The sequence below is a fragment of the Solea solea genome, chromosome 6 (genome assembly GCF_958295425.1).
Source record: "Solea solea chromosome 6, fSolSol10.1, whole genome shotgun sequence".
In the NCBI taxonomy this organism is placed as follows: domain Eukaryota; kingdom Metazoa; phylum Chordata; class Actinopteri; order Pleuronectiformes; family Soleidae; genus Solea; species Solea solea.
Genome location: NC_081139.1, coordinates 522,373 through 543,696, shown reverse-complemented (window position 1 = coordinate 543,696; position 21,324 = coordinate 522,373). Strand labels below are relative to the sequence as shown.

The following is a 21,324-nucleotide window of genomic DNA, read 5'->3' as shown; positions in this document are numbered from 1 at the left end:
AACGAGAGTTTGAAGTTGGTTTATTAGCCACAGGTTTGAAATAAAGTATTGAAGTGTTATGCAAATTCAAACCAAACCTAATTAATAAAAGTATTGTAATTTACACACATCAATTATCATTGTATGTCTTTGTGTTTTTTTGCCGAGTCAGGCCGTCGGCTACTACTGTGATTCCATTAACAGAAGGTTATTGAATCAGTTATGAGGAGAAAAATAATGATAATAATCAGTAAAAGGGATTATTGTGGGGTTAGGGATACTGCCGTCTAATGGACTGGATTACTCTGTGTGACGACAATGTTACCTTCCAGACATGATTAACTTTATCAAGGAAGAGCAAAAACAAAGAAGCTGACACTGAATCATCTTTATGTGTATTTTTGTGTCCAGGTTTCTTTTCCAGTGTGTGGCAGCAAGCGATCATCCAAACTGATGAGGATCGGCTAATTGACCTTAAAATAAGTTCCTTTTTTTTTCTTTTTTTTCTTATTTTTGACGAGGTAAGATCTCACATATGCTATAATCATCATAACTGCTTATGTTGCTTTAGAAATGCATCGGAATTTGCACAGTGTTTGTTTCTCAATCGATTTTAGAAACAGACTTTTTTATTTTGGTTCCCGGCTTCACTGGTATTTCTGAGTTATTTTTTAAATCAACAAACACATATCTGATCCTGTTTGTTGATAGAAAATAAGAGATAAACTGATGTTTGCCTCTGTGCTGTTGTGACTCATGTGCCTAAAGAAACATCAGAGGGTTTTAATAAAAGGGATAGTTCAGGATTTTTGATACTGACACACATGGCTGAGTCAGTTTACCTCATAATATGAACAACTGCGTAAGTCTATGACATCTTAAGAATTGATTTGCCCATTTATCTTGCCATGAGACAGTGTTTTACCCACTGGAAACTTGTTTATCATTTCCCACACTAAAGCCCATAGAGAAAATCAGCCATATTACTTAATTGCTCACAGGAGTTGTTGATCGGCTGCTGCCTCCATGGCTAAGTTCAAAAGTGTTATTTTATGACGTCTGTGTTTGAAATCCTTTGTTTATTTTGTTTAAATTGATCTTAGTGACACAAACTTACCAAACGAGGCAGCTCCTGTGTCCACATGAGCTAAAATCACTGATTTTCTCTATGGACTTTGGTGTGGCAGAGTGAGAAAATGGCTTTTTAATGCTGAGATAGAGACAAATTCTCAAGATATTATAGATTTGAGCTGGCGTCAATATATATTAGACGTTTGCTATGAAAGTTTTACCTCAAATTTGTAAAATGTGTCTCTGTTTTCTGCCCAAATAGAAGTTTAAATGCCACAAATAACTGGTGACTTTTATTCAGTCAGGAGCAGAAAAAACTCACTTTCATTATCTGGCAATTTAAACTAGAGCCAGAGCACATACTGTACATGTGTAGGTGCACAGACACGGGTAAGGGCACAGGTACCTGACCTCACAGCGGGTGTCATGTTGTGTCATAACAGAAGCCCCCGTGTGATGAATTATCCTCTGCACTGTTTGGGATTGTTACAACAAAAAAAGGGGAAGCAACATGAACAGAGAATGGAAATAGGTGATGAAATCAAAAGGTAATGTAATACAAATATAAAGCTTAAAAACTCATAATTATGAGATAAGAAGTCAATTTTATGAGATAAGAATTTGAAATTATGAGTCACAATTGTGACAAAAGCTCATAATAAATGAACAAGTTGAAAAAATGACATAAGAAGTCATAATTATGAGGTAAAAAACTTGAATTTACGAGGTAAGAAGTCAATTGTAAGATAAAAAAGTCATAATTATGAGAATCAAAGTGAAAAGGAGATAAAATAACTAATTATGGAAACAAAAATTGTAAAATGTTGAGATTTTGTAATTATGAGATAAAAAGATTATGAAATCAAAGGTCCAAGTTATGAAACTTCACCAAGCAAAGTATGGGCTTCCATACTTTTTTAATACTTTCATCACAGCAACTCCAGCCTAGAATAGAACATAACAGCGATATGCAGACAGTCGTACTAAGAGTATCAAAGCAAAGAATACTATAATTATATACCACAGGAAAAGAATAGAAATAAAATCCCAATATATCGTATGTAAACAACAGTGCACAGTGTATAAAAAGTACAGAGAAGGCTAGAATGTCAGTCTAAAAATAAGGGAACTGGGTTTAACCAACTATATACTCGATGATGAGATGATAAATATAAAGAATCAAAATTATAAGTAAAACAGAAACCCTACTCTACTATCTACAGTACACTATCTAACCAAACCAAAACCGCTGTGACAAATAACAGTCACTAACTGTTTAACAAAGGTTCCTAGTAACAAACAATAATGTGGAGTTACTGAATACACAGAATAACTGAGTTCCTGTGAAAAGCCCTGAAAAATGCAGTGCAAGCAAGACACAAGCTGCTGGATTTCTTCTATCTGTGAACATTATGGGTCACATCTTGTTTTCAAACGTCTCACTGTATAAAATGTACGCCTGATATCTTAAGAACATTTTCAGCTCACTGCGACACAGAAGTTTGTGTCACTGAAGTAAATGTGAGCAAATGATTTCACACACCAAAGTCACAGCGTAGTGCATTTAAACCCACTAATGGAGGCAGCAGTGGATCGACAGCTCAATGGACTTTGGTGTGGGAAAGTGAGCCCTTTTAGTGAAACTTCAGTTTCCAGTTGTAAAATGACGTTTAATAGTTTAATAGTGAGATAAAGCAATGAACACAATCTCAATGAAAGCGTACACTTAAGCTGGCATAGATTTTATGAGTTGAGCTCTTTGTAAAGTGGTTCAAACCTGTTTTTACAGCCGTGTCTCAAACTGCTTTTCAGTGCAGTATGTGACAGTATGTGACACAACCACAGCCACACAACTGTCCCTTTATCATATATGAATGTAGTGTTTCAAGATAAAACCAAACACTGGACACTTGAAATGAGCAAAAATGGGTCAATTTTCTGGCAATTATTATTATTTATTTTTTTTGTTTGTGGCATCAGACATTCATCATCAGTGGCCTTGCTCTGTTTCTCTTGTTGAACTGAACTGAGATCAGAATCAGGTCAGACTCAGTACTACAGCACTACAGCACTCTCATAAAGTCAGAATGACACTTCAAGATGAACCACAGATGTTTTCTTTTCACAGTTGAGAAGTGAAGTTGGTGTAGAAGAAATCTGTTTTTATTATTATTTCATTTATTTTTTCACACGTTACTTTTTGTCAGTTGAGAATGTGGAGCTTTCTGCCAGATCACAACATTTCATTTTGAAAGTGAAAGTAGAGTGAGTCTGCCTTCACTTTCACTTCACTTTCACTTATCACAACAAATAAACAGCCCAAACATGACTCAGCTAAAATGCTTTTTGATGATTTTTTTGGATAATATCGGATTCTTTACATTGTCATCAATCCAGTAATTTTGACAAGTATCGGACCGATTCCCATTCCTAGTATGTCTAACTCTGCTGTATCCTGCTATAAGCCAGTGCGTATTGAATCAGTTTCCTGTTGACCTTTATGTCACAGAAAAACAAACGTGGGTCTTCTCCACAGTTTTCACTCTCGCTGACGCCATCGTTGATCTTTTACTGCTGTTTATACGTCGTCTCCTACTGCCGGGTCAAAGACCGGGGAGGACATGTTTGGTGTGTACGCAGAGCGCCAAGTCCCATTCCAGTCTGACTAAGCATATACATGCAGGAGTAATCAGACTATGAATCGCATTACGTATCCAGGTATGTTAGTCTGACTAAGACTAGGACTAACATGTTTTTAGGGCATTAACGACTTCATCACATTGACACAGTGGAGGAACACAGTTGTACAACAATGAGCAACTTTTCTTAAAGTTCTCTGTAACATTAGCAGTCAATATTTATAGTGAAAAAATCAACATGTTTTTGTTACGTCTTCTCAAAGACGTAACAAAAACATAGGCTAATATCTTGAATTTTCAGATAATTTTAAGTGATTTGCTAGTCCGAACCCCCCCCCCCCCCCCAAAGCTCAGTGTCCCGGCTTTTACATCAATGCCCTAGTTGACACGATATATTATTTTGTTTTACAATATTTTTTTCTAAATAAAATGTACAAATATGGGGGCCCTTGTGCCCCTATGTGCCTTAAAAACGCACCTGTTTAGATTCCATACAATGATGGCAGTGAAAATGTAAGCTAACTTGCTGTTAGTCAATAACATTGATTCGTACTTGTTGCTTGTGTTTTTTATTTTTATTTTTATTTTTTAAACAAAATCAAAAAAACAGTAAAAAAAAACAAACAAACGCGCGTTTGTCTGTTTTGTTGTCACTCATTTAAAATGAAAAAAATCTAATAAAAAATCTTATCCCGAGCGCGATCAACGCTGACTCTTGTGTTGTTACATTGTAGCGGAAAGAATGTCGGAAAGGGCCGAGGATGACGTCAGGGGGGAGCAGCGCCGAGCGGCCAGGCAGCAGCTGAAGCAGCAGCAGCAGCAGCAGATCCAGCGGGGAGAAGGCTCCACAGCAATGGCGACTGTTGCGGAGCGGAGATCTCTGCCGAGTCCAGAAATAATGCTGGGACAGCCGTGGAGCAGCTGGGTGGACGCCGCCAAACTCCACGGCAACGACGGTGAGTGCGCTTCCCTCCTGCCCGGCCTCGTGAATAATGTGCGCGAGGAAGAGAAGAGCGCGACAGTTGCCAGTCCCGACCTGTTTTTTTTTTTTTTTTTTTTTTGCCGATTGCATGCAGTTTTTTTTTTCTTTTTTTTGGTGGTGGATTATGAAGAAACCGTTCTGGTAGCAACAGCGCGAGCAGCCCAAGCAAGTGCAACTATTTATTCTGTGTCTCTGGATCGTGTCATTTTTCAGGTGCTGAATCGGAGGAAAGTTTCAAAGACTTGGGGAAAAATCGAGAAGCCATGCGTCTGTGCAGAGAAGGTGAGGGTTATTTTTCTTTAAAACTCCAGGGCCAGAGGTGTATTTTGTTTCTCACACACACGTATGATTCAAACCCTCGGGACAGTGTATAAAATAATGTTAATAAGCAAATATTTGGCGATGGGATAAAGTATTTCTATTCTATTCTATTCTAAGTTGTCTATACAGTGAGTTGTGTGTAACAGGAATGGGGTAGGTACACATAAGTTGATGTAAATGTGTTGTCATTGTAAATGTTGAAATCTGTCAGTTACGCACATGAATACAGATATTTACTCACAATTTTAACAAGTTAAACTCTGTATTTAGTATGATTTTAGTGGTCACTGCCCACATTTCTGACGTTTTACCTATGAAATCAACAGTAATGTTTCTTATTTAAAGAATTTTACATGTAGTAAAAGCACTTCTAACTTTTATAGTCACAAAATTCCGGCTGATGAATAATATTTAGGTGTTTTTATTAAAAGTGGACCAAAATAATTGGTTGATAAATGTCACACTTTTTTCATTTAAAAGTTAATTTTTTCATCTTTCAATGACTGGTTTAATACTCAGTTAATGCATTATTTTATAGACAAACCATTGAAATGTGACTATTACTCATGTGAAAACAGATATTTACTCACAGTTTTGCTCCTAAAACCCAGTGAACAGCTTAACAACTCTAGTTTGTGAGGTTTCACTGGTCATTGCCCACATTTATGCCATTTTACATGTGACATCAACAGTGATGTTTGTTATTTAAGGAATGTCACATGTAGTAAAAGCACTTCTACTTCTTATCATAGCAAAATTAGAGCTTGTGAATCATATTTGGATTCCGATTAGTTTTGTATTGTTACTGACGGACCACTAGTGTTGTTCAATAACAGTAGTTGATAAAACTGTCAATACAATATAATGAATGACAGCGCAAGAGAGAGAGAGAGCCGGGAATATGACGTCAATGTTTCCCTAAAGTATTGTTTTTGCTGTCGACACGGAAACTTCTACCTTTTTATGGCAAAAGTAGTGTTTATTAGTAATAACATCTTTATATATTAATGTTATACACTCTATTGTATGTTAGACATTTCTTGAGATGTCGCTATATACAGCTGGACTGATTCACTGTTTCTCTGAGCTCATGAAAAGGTTTGTGATTCTTTCAGGAAACTGAAAAAACACTGTAAATATTGTAATATAGTCAAAAAATAAAGAATTTACATTAGTGTCACACACTTAACATATAGTTTAGTTTGAGATCATATCTGCTGACGACATGATGACGACGATGATCTCAAACCAAAATCATTGAGTTCTATTGATGTTGGGGAAATATTCACATTCAAGACACTAAAAAATCACAGAAACTTGATTTAATTTTTAAAACTAATGAATTAAGTATCACAATAGTTATCGGTTAGTGGTCGCGTTGAGTTTGCTGTGTCTAAAATACCTTCAATAATTCACTACGCTGTCAGAAAACCCCACATATCTGAGCTGTGCTCGTACTGACACCGGGTTAAACCTCTGAAAAAAAACAACAAATAAATATATATATATATAAAAAGTATCTAGTGAGCAGTAAGAATGTTATTGATTTTATAACATGCTTTTGGCTGCTGCTGCTGTTCACGTCAAAACAACGTGTCAATCTAGTTCCTGTTGTCCCGTTGTCTTCCTCTTTAAAAACACGGTCCAGTGCTTCATGTTCTCTAAGAAACAGACAGCCCCTAAACTTTGTCTTTAATCACTAAATGTTAAGGTAACCTTTTCATTTTGTTTGAGAGAAAAAATCAACCAACACTGTGATGCTGTAGCTATAAAAAGGTTTCACCCCCTCGTATGTTTTTATTGGTTCAATAAATTCAATTATACTCGTTAAATTGGGCTTTTTTTATAGCAAGAATTTACCAAGACTGTTAAAAGTCAAGTTTCTCACAAAGTAATGTTAGTTTATAAAAAATGTCTAAATGTAAAATGATTTAACCTTGTGCTTTCATCGGCGTGCGTTTATCTGTAAACCTATGGTCCCAGCTTGACTCGACTCGGCACGGTTTACGTTGTGTTTCCATTACAAAATAGTACCTGCTCAACGTGGGCGGAGTCATCACTGCACGGCTGCATGAAACTGCCGTGACTTTGTTTTAAACACAAGCGAGTGAAGAGTCACTTGTAAAGCAGTTGTTTTCAGTGTAACTGAGTCATTAGAATCATTAGAATCAGTTAATTGAAAATATTTGTTCAGTACTTCCTTCATGACCGGAGCACAGACTCCGTCAGACACAGTCACTGGACTGTCGCTAAATACACCAGACTCCTCTGTTAAATATTGAGATTTTAGACATTTCCGTACATAATTGTTGGAGATTAACCCACGTTTTTATGATTGTTAAGTCTTTTTAACGGATCTACAGTTCGGCATTGTTCGGCTTGATTCTTGTGTCGGACGTCTCTTCCTGTGACGGCACTCTGACCAATCAATGTTTGCTCCTAGATTAGTCATATCGTGATAAAGTATCTGTGACGAATTTCCCTGCTTTTTAAAGTCTGTTCCTTTAATAATCATATTACTACTGAATTTTCAACAACAACACTTAACTATTTGTGTGACAGCAGAATTTGACCATATTTATGGTCAGTGTCATTGTTTCTAAATGTTCAGTGAGTGAGTTCTGCCCCTTTTTTCCCCAAGATAAATTTCTCTTTCCATATCTGGCAATTATTCAACTGTTTAGGAATAACAATACTGAGAAGCTGACGTCACAAATGTGACACGCTGGTGAATCTTTGTCTGTGATTGGACGCTGGTTCCTGCGGAGGTCCTGAGGTTCTACCGTAATGACAAGTATAGGAGCGCAAAGCTCGTTTTCTCTGCTTTCCAGTATCCATCCATTCATTTTCTTCGACTTTATCCTCCACATGAGTCGGGGGAGCTGTGTCAATCTCAGCTGACATGGGGTGAAAGGCAGGGGTCACACACTGGACAGATCGGCAGTATCATTACGGTTTTGTTACGGTACTGAGAAGTACACATGCCAAATCCTGTTGGCGACGAACAGAAGGGTTAATCCCTCAGACTACAGGATAATGTGTTTAAATCAGCCTGGAATCAGAAGACACGCACGATTGTTGGAAGGGCCAGAACGTTCTTTACAGATGGATCCAGGGGAACAAAATGTAAAGGATGTCATTTGTCTTGGGGGAGGTTCTGTGCTCTCCGATTGAGCTTATTGCACCCCAATTTTAGCGTTGATGATTATTTATTCTATATCAGGCAGCAACGTGAAAATGTTTAGTCATGAAACATTAAAAAAAGAAAGGAGCCTGTGATGCAGCCCAGAATCAGGAGCGAGCACACGCGTCACCTGGCTCCTCAGCCACACACACACACACACACACCTCCCGTGTGTTTTGAAAACACTGTGTACTGCGATTTTATTTTTGGAAAACGCCTCCATTAGCATTAGCTGATTTGTCCTGCTGACAGGATTTGCAGCGCTGAACTTCACCGCAAAGGTTACACATCTGTTACAACAAGGAAGAGGAATCTTGTTAAATCACCAGTCGGACGAGTCATGCCGTCGTCTTTCCAGCGTGTGAGGCTGACGCCAGGTCGAGCCAGGGGTCGAGCCAGGGGTCGAGCCAGGGGTCGAGCCAGGGGTCGAGCCAGGGGTCGAGAGTGACCATACACTGGAAATAATAATAATAATAAAAATAAAATATCTACTCTCTGTGATCTGTGTTACATGATCTTAAAATACAGTTTCACATAGTACCTGGTTTATTTCTTCTTTTTAATGTTAAATAAAGGATGTTTATGTGCATTAGAATGAATGGCATTGACTATAAATATGGTCAAATTCTGCTATAACACAAATAAGTAGACTTATAAGTGTTATTACGTAATGTTTTGTTGATTTTTGTGTATTTGACTAACGTGTTCCAGTATAAGAACAAATGTGATTATCAATGCAACAGGAAAATCACAGATATGTTATCCAAAATCTATATGATATAGATATAATATCCATATATTCCCCAGCGCTAGTTTAAGTTTGACCTTAAAAAAGGGATATTTCAGGTTTTCCTCAGCATTTTTAACGACACGCCTCCTGGCCGTCTCCTCCCTCCTCCAGCTGTAGACAACCAATGTGCGACATTTCACCTCGGTCACTCTTCAGAAAACTCTGCAGCGACTGAACAACTTTTAGAACTCTGCTTGAACTTTTGCACGACACCGTCACACTGGGAAAAACGTAGAACGGTGCAGACTAGGGAAGCAATCATTCTGGAGTTTGATGGAGGGTGCAGTTATTGTTCGAGGGGAAAAACCACGACTTATCATTATAATTGTGTTTTATTGTATTTTTAGAAATCAGGGCAGCTGTTTGCCGATATTTTGTGCAACTTTCTCTTTGTATTTTCGCTCACATATTGAGCCGCTCTGTGAGGGAGAACACACAGTTTCAATAGATGTCTGCACACTGTACCTTTAATTTATCTGGTGTATTTTTGACCTGGGTGAAGCTAGTGTAGTCTGAGGAAGAGGGGAGGAAGAGGGAGGAAGAAGAAAACAACCACACAGTGGTAGAAGTCGACCGATATGGGTTTTTCTATGACCGATGCTCATGCAGATTTTTAAAAATCAGGGCAGTCGATGGGCGATAATTGATGCTGATTTTATTAATTGATGCCCTTTGATCTTTACCAAATGTTTTGTGTTCCTTTATCTGATCAAATTGGCTGATAATGGCCTTAAAATGTATCATCAGATTCTCGTGATGAGCCGATATGATACTCGGTATCAGTATAGGTCCAATATAGAGCTAACTAGCGGTTATTTTCATAATTGAGTAATCTGTCGATTATTTTCTCGCCTAATCGAGTAACCTTTTGGTCCGCACAATGTCGAAAAATATTGATCAGTGCTTGTCAAACCTGGAAATGACGATGTTCTCACATGTCTTGTTTTTGTCCACAAACCAAAATGATTCAGTTTGAATGACTTCCTAGTTATATGGAGCAAAGAAACCAGACAATATTCACATTTAAGAAGCCGATAAATCACAGAAACTGGTCTCTAATTCTTAAGAAAACACTCAAACCAAATAATCGATTATCAAAATAGTTGACGATTAATAATCGATTAATGGGATCACCGTTTCAATCCTAGTCCAATACTGGTCAAAGTCACTGGATCGGATATCGGACAGATACAATATGTATAATCCAATACCAAAGATCCTACATATCGCAGGCTTCACTGTGCACACACTGTAAATATGTAGAGAAAAAACATCAGCAACAACATTTTAGCTGAGTCATATTGTGAGAAGAACATTTGTGTCACAGTTGGATGATTGTGTCTTTGAAATAGTTGAAATGCCACATATGTGTTATTTAAATCAGACCAGTATTGGTAGATACTTGAGGTTGTAATATCGGTATCAGACACACAAAAGTGGTATCTCACCATCACTATCGACTAACAGAAGGCATCACAGTGGCTCAGTGGTTAAGACGTCATGGTCGCAAGTTCCACTCCACCCCAATTCCATTGTAAGTCACTTTGGATAGAAGCGTCTGCTAAATGACATGTAATGTAATGTAATGTAATGTAATGTAATGTAATGTAACTGCAAAATATTATGCCGAATTTATTGGTGACTGATAATACAACCTGCAGTATCCACCCATACCGATACAGTCATTTTACAGCTTTAAACTATAACCTAATTCTCCAAGTGTGTAACAAATACTCTTCTCCCACAAAGAAGAAGAAGAAATAATATAACAATAATAATAATAAGCCCACAACATGAATCCAGTAACGGTATTGGGCCGATACCAAGTATCATATTGGTTCACCTCTTGTTAATTTATCTACAGAAGAAGAAACTTAATGACCTCTGTAGTCTACGATACTATCTATCAGTGTTGTTGTCGGCACGAGCGCTCTCGACTTCTTGGATATCGTCAAAAAGTCCCAACATCGTTCATCCCTGACTGAGTGAGTGTTGTTTGTCATAGGATTTAAAAAAACACCTGCTGTCCATGACAGAACTGTGTGTGTAGTGGGGGTATTACAGGGGTATGACTACACTCCTCCACCATGACTCACTATCAGACTCCTCCTGTGGTACAACTGTCATTGTGACACACACCGAGGATCAACGCACACATTAACACACACACACACGAAAAACAACAAGGCATGACGGATGAATTCACCAACAAATTAATCTGAGATGAATATGATTTGAATTTGTTTTTAATTTTACAGTGTGTGTGTGTGTGTGTGTGTGTGTGTGAAGTCAGTGCTCTGCTCGGAGGCAGAAAGAGATGCTGCTGTTGTATCTGGATCGTTTGTCACTGCCATGGATGAGGATGCTGAAATTAACTGGGCTCTCGTTCTCCTGCTCACAGGCTTCCTCTCTCTCTCTCTCTCTCTCTCTCTCTCTCTCTGTCTCTCTCTGTCTCTCTCTCTCTGTCTCTCTCTCTCTGTCTCTCTCTCTGGTGTGTGCTCGAGTGCAGGTTCCGCTGCTCACTCTTTCTTTGTCTTACCGCGGCCTCGCCTGTTTCTTGGCGTCGCTCTTCTTTCTCCACCAACTTCCTTTTTCTCTTTTTCTCTAATTGCACAAGAACAAAATGGGGACACAGTGGCATTGGACCGGTCCATTTTTCCTGGTACAGTTCAGCCTCTGCCAATGTATTGAATGCACAGAGGAAAGGTGATGTAGCCAAGCTGCTTTTATAGTCCAGCAGCAGCAGCAGCAGCAGCAGCAGCAGCAGCATGGCAGTGACTGTTTTGCTGACCTTGAAATGGACTAAATATCCCCATCGTCACTAACAGCGTCCACTGAAATATAAGCCCAGCTTCCTTGACCTCCAGTTAGTTGTTGCTAGGGCTGTCTCTTTTTGTGAAAATGAAGTTTGAACTCAATGACCCAGAATTCAATCGTCTACCGCTTTATCCTACACATGACGCGCAGAGCTGGAGCCAGTGATGGATGACGTACGGTGAAAGGAGGGGGTCACAGGTGGGGGCGACCTGTCCATCGACCTGTCCATCGACCTGTCCATCAAACTTTAGAGTGTCCATTTAACCTCTGCATGTTTTTGGACCCAGAGAAAGCCCGCGCACACACGGGGAGAACATACAGAAACGCCTTCGATCAGACTTGATCACAAACCTGGGTCTTTTTGCTCTTGTGCAACAGTACTAGCCACAACTCCACCGTGTGCCCGACTCGTAATTTGTTAGAATAACTTTGACTCCACCCACACTTCTCCAATACTAACCCCACGAACAGCAGCAGCAACAGGTCTCTGGACAACAATAGTGTGTTCGCTTTTATTGTAAAATTCACTTTCCTTCCAAGTCTTGAATTTAACCTGGATTTATTTTTGATTTTATGGATTTAGAATTGTCAAAAAGTTCAACAAGTGAGTGTTTTTCTGCCCCTTTTTCCAAGATAACTTGCACTTCCATATCTGGAAGTTATTCAACCATTTTGGAATGACTGAGATCTGAGGTACTGAGAAGCTGACGTCACACATGTGTGGTGTGCCGGTGAATCTCGTCTCTTGATGGTTGTTGCCACGTCCCGAGCTTCTACCGTAATGACGATGAAGTGTATGGGCGCAAAGCTCTATTTCTCTGCCATCCATCCATCCATCCATCCATCCATCCATCCATCTTCTACCGCTTTATCCTGCCAATCTCAATCAGGGTCAAACCATGGACAGATATTTATATAGGGAACGTTTTGTTGCGATGGACTGGCCAACTGTCCAGGGTGTACCCCGCCTATTGCCCGATGTAGCTGAGATTAGCACAGCACCCCCCGCGAGCCTCGGGTGGAGGATAAAGCGGTAGATGATGACTAACTAACGTTTTGTTGCCAGTATTATTTCAATTTTAACAACTAAACTATGAATAAAACATTTGTGGGGACGTATTTACCACCAAATGAAATTTTGGTTAACACCAAATTTTCAGTCACTCACTCCCGTCCTGGTCACATGACGTTTCTTTGTTCTTGTTGCTTGTGAAGTGTTCACGCCACATTGTGGATTTTGTATCGTCTTCTTTTAGTGTCTCTTTCTCTGATACGGAGTATCTGAATATTTTCCCCAGAGTTTTCACAGGAAAGAATGAGATGAAAACAGACGCGTTGCACAGAAGTTGCCCAGTATTTTCAGGCTGCTTTCCAACCATAAGCCATTAAGGCTTCCGCTTCTGCGACTGGCAACCAGTGAACATTGGCGTCCGTGCCACATCTCCCCCACCACCACTTGTTTTCTCTGCACAGCACACAGCACACAGACAGACAGACAGACAGACAGACAGACGGACATCGTCCACACACAGGCCGACTCGAGTGCTATATCATTTACATTTGCCTTTGTCCATTAAGTGAAGACGTTCTCCTGTTCTCTGCGGCGGCGGCGGAGAGAAAAATAGACCTTCTCACTCGGCTGCCGTTGAAGGAGGCACTTAGCAGCGTGACTTCAGACAGTTGATGCACATTTTACAAAAAGCCTCAGTCCTTCCACACACTGACCACGAGAGAGGAAACCTGCCAGGTACGCCTTCGCTTAATGGCCCTCGTCCCTTTCAGATTGAGCCAGAGATGTTTTGGAGAACCCTTGAAGGCCCAAGCTCAGTACTCGTCTCCTCTCGTCTCATCTCGTCTCCTCTCGTCTCCTCTCGTCTCCTCTCGTCTCCTCTCGTCTCGTCCACTTGTCTCAACGAAACACCCAGGCTCTCTCTTAATTAGCTGGTCTGTGGTTTCTGTGCACCGGGGTAAATTTTGATCACATTCTGTTGAGGAGCTTCTGATGTGATACTGAACTGTTGCACGGCAGCAACAGTTCAGATCACGTTATGGTCTTTAATGTTCGTCTGAAAGAAAAGAAAAAAGAAACTCCACTTGTATCTGCACTTATGTTCCAGTGATCGCTGCGCTCGCTCTCGCTGAGTCTTTAACTTATGATTTACAAAGTGAAATTAGGGGTGAGAATATTTATGTACCTCACGATTTGATTACGATTCAAAAGTGATTATTTACTTACATCTTAATTTAAAAAGTGTAGTTAAAAATCCATGATTAAATACTCCACTGACACTGTTTTTGGTGTATTTATATGCTCCTGTTTTGTGTAGGACTGCAATGATTATTCAAGGAATGGATTATGAACTATTCTGATCATCTATTTAAGTGTTTTTTTTTCAAGAATTAAAACAAGTTCCCTAATTTTTGCGGCTTCTTTAATGTGAATATTTTCTTCTTTCTTTTTCATTAAAACTGAATCATTTTTGCTTTGTGGACAAAACCAAGACCACTTATTGACATTTTACGGACCAAATAAGTACAGCTTCTTAAATGTTTCAGGGTTTCAGGGAAAATGATGACAGATTATGAAAAATAATCCCAGCCTGAATTAACATTAACATTTTTATTCATAGAAAACCAAAAGCAAAGTGGATAAAGTCTGTGAAAAGTATGTGAAAGGTTTGAATATCAGTGATATTTAACCTTTTCCTGCGTAGAGTATTCGTTAAAATTTCCTAATTTCAGTTTTTATTCGTCGCCATGAGGCACTGGGCTCAGACAGAGGGGAACATTTAAAGGATTATTCCTTTATTCCTATCAATGATGTTGTCTAATAGTAAAAGACTGTGTGGTCGTCTTCCACGCTACACTTAATACCTGTGTCATAGCTCCTCCTGTACGTGTCTGCAGTCACACACTGGCCTCACTCTTTGATGTGTACATTCTGTAAGTGCTGCTGCTGTTTTGTGTCTGCGGGAGACATTTGTTCTTTAGTAGCAGTAGCAGCAGCAGCAGCAGCAGCAGCAGCAGCAGCAGGTGACCTTTGGATTACTGGCTTCTTATCACCAGGGCTTGTTTTCTGTTGTTGTTTGGGAACCGAGTACTTAGGACTGATCTGTGTTTGCAGGTTCAGACTCTTGTGCTGCAGGCTTCAAACCTGTTTTTATGTAGGGGGAAAAAAAAGCAAGCAAAGAGGCCGTGACTGTGCTGTTGTCTGCTCTGACCAGAGCTGAACGTCCCTTCTGCTGCTGGAGCTATTTTCATTCATCTTATTAAATAAAATACAGCTTCCTCTAGAGCTTTATTAGAGCTGCAGCTAACGGTTATTTTCATAATCGATTAATCTGTCGATTATTTTCTCGATTAATCGTTTGGTCCATAAAATATCAGAAACCTTAAAAAATGTTGATCGGTGTTGATGATGATGATGATGATGATGATGATGTTCTCAAATGTCTTGTTTTGTCCACAAACCAAAATGATTCAGAGCAAAGACATGAAGAAAATATTCACATTTAAGAAGCTTAAACAATCGTTTTATTCATGAAAAAATTCTCAAACCGATTCATCGATAATCAAAATAGTTGTCGATTAATTAAGTAATCGATTAATAATCCATTAATCGTTTCAGCTCTACTCTTTATCCACAAGGAAGAGCCGTTGCGCTATTTATTGATCCACTGCTGCCTCCATCACTCAGTTCAAGCGTCTTATTTTGAGACTTCGGTGTTTGAATCCTTCCATTTGGTTTTTAATCAGCACTTTTCTTCTACACAGTTCTAGCACGGCTCAACTGTTTTGTTTTGTTTTGCTTTTCCATCAGTGAACCACCTGGTACCTGGTGCTATTACCTGGTACCTGGTGCTATTACCTGGTACCTGGTGCTATTACCTGGTACCTGGTGCTATTACCTGGTACCAGGTGCTATTACCTGGTACCTGGTGCTATTACCTGGTACCTGGTGTTATTACCTGGTACCTGGTGCTATTACCTGGTACCTGGTGCTATTACCTGGTACCAGGTGCTATTACCTGGTACCTGGTGCTATTACCTGGTACCTGGTGCTATTACCTGGTACCTGGTGCTATTACCTGGTACCAGGTAATAGCACCAGGTACCAGGTGGTTCCAAGCGAGCTGAGCCGCGACGTCAACAGACTGTTGGGCCACTTATTGGTCAGAGAGTGTCGTCACTGGAAGAGTCGCGAGCGCGACGTCCGACACAAGAATCAAACCTAACTAGAGCTGAAACAATTACTCGATTAATCGACAACTATTTTGATAATCGATTAATGGATTTGAAGCTTTTATTCATGATTAAAACAAGATTTCTGATTGTTTCAGCTTCTTAAATGTGAATATTTTCTTCGTTTCTTTGCTCCATACAACAAAGAAATAATTAAAAGTGAATCATTTTGGTTTGTTAAAATAATCGAGCGATTAATCGATTATGATAATAATCGTTAGTTGCAGCTCTAAACCTAACAATGCCAGACTGTAAATGAGTTAAAAAGCCTTAAAAATCCTAAAAACATGTGTTTATCTGCATCATTTAGCAAAAGAAATGTCTAAAATGTCAGTATTTAACAGAGGAGTCAGGTTTATTTAGCGATCTTGAGCCCAATCCCGACCCGTTCAGTGGTATTTCAGTTCAGTGACTGTGTCGGACAGAGTCTGTGCTCCGGTCATGCAGGAAGTACTGAACGATTCTATAAACAAATCTTTAACTGATTCTTACGGAGCCCCGGACATGACATGGTAAAGAATTGTGGCCACGAAATACTATTTACCGTTGATTCTAATGATTCAGTTACACCGAAAACAACTGTCACTAGTTTGTGTGTTTGTGTCGCGACAGTTTAAACGCAGCCGTGCTATGATGACTCCGCCCACATGGAACTGTAGAATGGAAAAGTCAGTGACACAAACATCCTCGGCCAGTAGGCAGCGGTCGAGCAGCAGCTCCTGTGTTTTGTGGGGAAGTTAAAACAATGATTTTCTCTGAGGACTTTGTCGTGTGAGAGTGAGAGTGAGCAGTTAATGAGAAACGAGATAAAGCTACAGACACATATTCCTAAAAATATCTTAGATGTAAGCTGGCATATATTTCATTAGTTAAGTGGCCACCATCTGTTTTTCCTTGTGTCCCCGTTGGCAGACGCACATTTAGTCAAGAGCGAGCGTCTGTGTCTCAGTGTGTTTGTTGGCGTCGTCAGTGCTGACAGTTGTGTCAGTGCCACACACAACACAACCACACTTTATAAAAGAACCTCAACTGGCCCACACACAAATACAGCTGTGCACATACATTAGTATGCCTCACTTTATGCACATTATTTTATGTTTTATCTGTAGATAAGGGAACAAATCTTATCACAATATTAGTAAGACATGGCGATATGGCTTGTAAATGATATCTGGGTCTTTTTACGCTATATTCAGATATATCTTATATATATATATATATATATATATATATATATATATACACACAGGTTGTTTCTCAAAGAGTGAGAGTGACGATACACTGCAAATACACTCTAAAATAAAATATAATCTACTGTTTGTTTATGATCTGTATTACGTGATCTTAAAATACACTTTCATTTCAGATAATACCCGCGTCATTTCTTTGGCTATTTAATGTTAAATGAAGGATATTTACACGTTTCAATATGGTCAAATTGTGATAGAACACAAATAATTAGGCTTTAATTCAAATCAACTTTCTTAAGTGATATCATTTTGTTGATTCCATGTATTTTTCTTATCAATATTTGTATATATAATACTTCATTTATAATATTTTTGTGTGTATTTCATCAAGTTGTTCAATATAAATGTGATGATTATCAATGAAACGACCTTCAAAACGAAGGGAAAGTCGTCACAGATACTTTATCACACTATGACGATATCCGCCAATCTTCAAATCTTATCTTATGTCACCATAGAGAGATTAAATTAAATTAAATTAAATTAAATTAAATTAAATTAAATTAAATTAAATTAAATTAGATTTGATTTGATTTGACTTCATTGATCCCACGCTGGGGAAATTGGGAGCAGATACTAAGTTACTACACTATAATATAACGTGAGCAATATAAAAGTCTTTTACATGTGACTTAGTTGAAGCTCTTACTTACTTCTAGCTCTTGTTTGTACCCAAATGTTGAAATGCACTTACTGTAAGTCGCTTTGGATAAAAGCGTCTGCTAAATGACGTGTAATGTAATGTAACATATTTACATATGTTATTAACGCTGCTGTGGAAGTGACCAGAACAGGAAAATATAAAATATTGCTCTATATAACGTTGTAAAACACTATGATGGGTGACATTTCAGACTTATGAAAACAAATTATAATGCCAGCTCTGTGGAACTGCCCTCTGCTGAGCTGTAATGTTGTTATGACAAGTCGTGATGGATGTTGCAGTGTGTGCTACGACGGCCCACTGGGCCACGGGGCGATAGTGGGTCACTTTAATTTGCCTCTCCTTGACTTGACTGGTGTCCCGTCTGCCTCTCCCCCCCCCCCGTGTGTGTGTGTGTGTGTGTGTGTGTACACAGACATGCCCATATTTGGCCAGTGTCCCGCGCAGGACGACTTCTACCTGGTGATGTGCAACCACTGTGGTCAAGTTGTCAAACCCCAAGCCTTCCAAGCACACTACGGTAAGCAACCTTTTCACGTTTGCACACATGCTCTATAAAAAGCGTCGCTCTCTAGTCTCACACTAAAATTAGCCGGGGTATTTTTGAAACTCCTGGGCTGAAGCTGCTAAAAATAAAGTCTGTCAACACTATTCCTGTTTCCAGCGGTTGTTCTGGTCTGCGGTGTCTTTTTCACCCCTGTGTGAAATTTGACATCGCAAAACCCGCCAGAAACAAAATGGAAGGAGGAGAAAGAAGGGAAAACAATAACACGATGGAGCTCAGTGACAATGTGTAGGTCTTTTAATCAATGAATCGTCTTTTTATGATCAGAAAACTTCTTAATTGTTAATATGTTCTGGTCTCTGAGCCGACACGATACTCAGTATCGGTCCGATATAAAATCCGAAGTCATATATATATATACATATATATATATATATATGTATATATATGTATATATATATATATATGTATGTGTATATATATATATGTATGTGTATATATATATATATATATGTGTGTATATATATATATATACACATATATATATATATCGAAATAACAATATTTATGATGACATTTCACATCATTTCAAAATAAAAGTCTTTTGATATGGAACGATATAAATAGTTCACAATATAAATACAAAATGAATCTACAGTGTTAATAAACATACAGAAGTAACTCAGAACTTGATATTAAGTGTGATTTTGAGACCTGGGAGTGAATGCTAATTTAAAAACACTCCCAGTTGTCAAAAACCCAGTTACACCTGGGATTGAACTGGGATTTTTGTGGACCACTGGTTAATCATTTGTGCGTCATGCAGAAAGGATACAGACTACGGTTTAATAATATCAGTATTTTATGTCACTTTTATGAAGAATACAACTAATGATTATTTTCATAATGGATTAATCTGTCGATCATTTTCTAGAAAATAGTTGACGATTAATTTAGTAATGGAGTAATTGTTTCAGCTCTAATGTAGAATACTTCAGGCATTAACACACACACACACACACACACACACACACTGAGTTATTATTACTTGTGATTTTCACACCACTTTTCTTTTTTTCCTCCCTTCTCCACTTCTCTGTAACCTGAGAGAACCTGCGACAGACTCTGATTTATTTATTTATTTATTTAGACTTGTCGTCTCACTTGTGTGTGTTAACAATTCCCTTGTTAATATTTGATACATGTCTCTCTCTCTGTCTCTGTGTCTCTCTCTCTGTCTCTGTGTCTCTGTGTCTCAGTGTCTCAGTAATGTACTGTTTTCACAGTTACAGCTCAGATCAGGTTTCTGAAGAGGTGAACTAAGTAGATCATAGATCTGTTAATGTGGTGATTGACTGACGAGAGTGTGTGTGTGTGTGTGTGTGTGTGTGTGTGTGTGTGTGTGTGCAGCACGTCTAATCTGTCACGTCTCGTGCAGCTGTGTTGTTAACACAGGGGGCGTGTCCGCTGTGTGACTTTCTGCTGCTGCTGCTGGTGTGTGTGTGTGTGTGTGTGTGTTTTACACGGGGGGCTTTGCTTTGAAAACAGCTGTAAAATAGTCTGATTTGAATGACTGTATAACTGGAATGAAGGCCAGGACTTTTCACACGTGCCATTTTTCGTGCTAATGTTTCACGAGGCAAGTTTTCTTTGGTGAAAGAAAGTGAATGTTGTTTTGATCGTCAATGTTTGAGTCCGTTTGAGTGTTTTCTGCTTTACTTGCTCTATATGACAAAGAAATGATAAAACCAGATAAGTGTTTGAGAACATCGTCATATCCCGGTTTGGTAAAAGCTGATGAACATCAAACAAGTAAGAATTGACCAATTAATCAAATAGGATGTAGTAGGTACTGCCCTAATTGTACTGAAAGGTCATTTTATACATTATAGCTTATTAGGGCTGCAGTTCTTTATTAATGTGTTGTTTATATTATATATATAAAGTCCATGTCCATATGAAATATATAGAGTTCCCCTCCAAGAACTTTAAATGACGATTCATTTATTAATAAATAATCCATTTGATTAATTGATGAGCCTACTTTACACCAGGAGAAGATAGTACTGTAGAGACTCAGAAGACAGCGTGTCCCACGCTTGAACTTGGCTGTTGTCACTCAACCTTTTCTCACTTTTCTCTTTATGTTTTGTCTCTGTTACATTTGTCTAACGTCAGCCATAAGATGGCGCTGTAACAGCAGCACATGGTTGACAGAGCGACTGCACAGCCTCAGTGCTGAGTCAACACAGCTCAGTGCAGACTCACAAGCCTGACTGGAGTCTGGACCATCAATTATCTACAACAGAATCCACTTTGTTGTTTTTGTTTTTTCATTATCATACACCTGCCTTTTACCTTTGTAATGAGACCTCGGTGCTCAGACCCTAATAATTGCACTAATTAATAGTACGAACAACACTTATTATTATTAGTACTACCATCATCAGGTTACCTCGCCTGTAAAAGAAATAAACAAATTAAATGTGGAGTTTTGAAAACACAGAGTCAGGTTATGAATGGGTTATGAAGGGCCTCAGCCCCTCATTTGTATCTTTGCTCCGTCCCTTCCAGCTTTTATGTCTAGTAAAACTTATTGAGTACAGCAGATTATTGGCTAAGACACGTGTGACTACAGGCCGCTACGTGCTGTTCTGCTGGAATACAGCAGAGGAAATCACTGCACTGCTGAGTTCAATGGAAAATCATTCATGAATTATTTACCGCTCATTTATGTCGTCCAGTGTTGATATTTAGCACCTCTGGGCTAAATCACTTAGTCCATTGCATTGTTCACTAATGTATCTTTAACATGACACAATTTACATTTCAAATTTTTGCACCGTTTTTAATTTCGCCCCCCCCCCCCGCTGTAATTGA

General features: G+C 38.9%; 1 protein-coding gene across 4 annotated transcripts in view; it reads left to right on the top strand.

The window, feature by feature from the left end:
- Positions 1–21,324, top strand: part of LOC131460384 (ataxin-7) — a 55,474-nt gene that overhangs the window by 1,474 nt on the left and 32,676 nt on the right. For all 4 annotated transcript variants that reach the window (XM_058630820.1, XM_058630819.1, XM_058630821.1 and 1 more), the window contains exons 2-5: positions 391–500; positions 4,424–4,645; positions 4,885–4,953; positions 18,355–18,459. In XM_058630820.1, coding sequence (XP_058486803.1) covers positions 4,432–4,645; positions 4,885–4,953; positions 18,355–18,459 — 388 coding nt within the window. In that variant the 5' untranslated portion in view covers positions 391–500; positions 4,424–4,431. The remainder of the gene's footprint in view (positions 1–390; positions 501–4,423; positions 4,646–4,884; positions 4,954–18,354; positions 18,460–21,324) is intronic.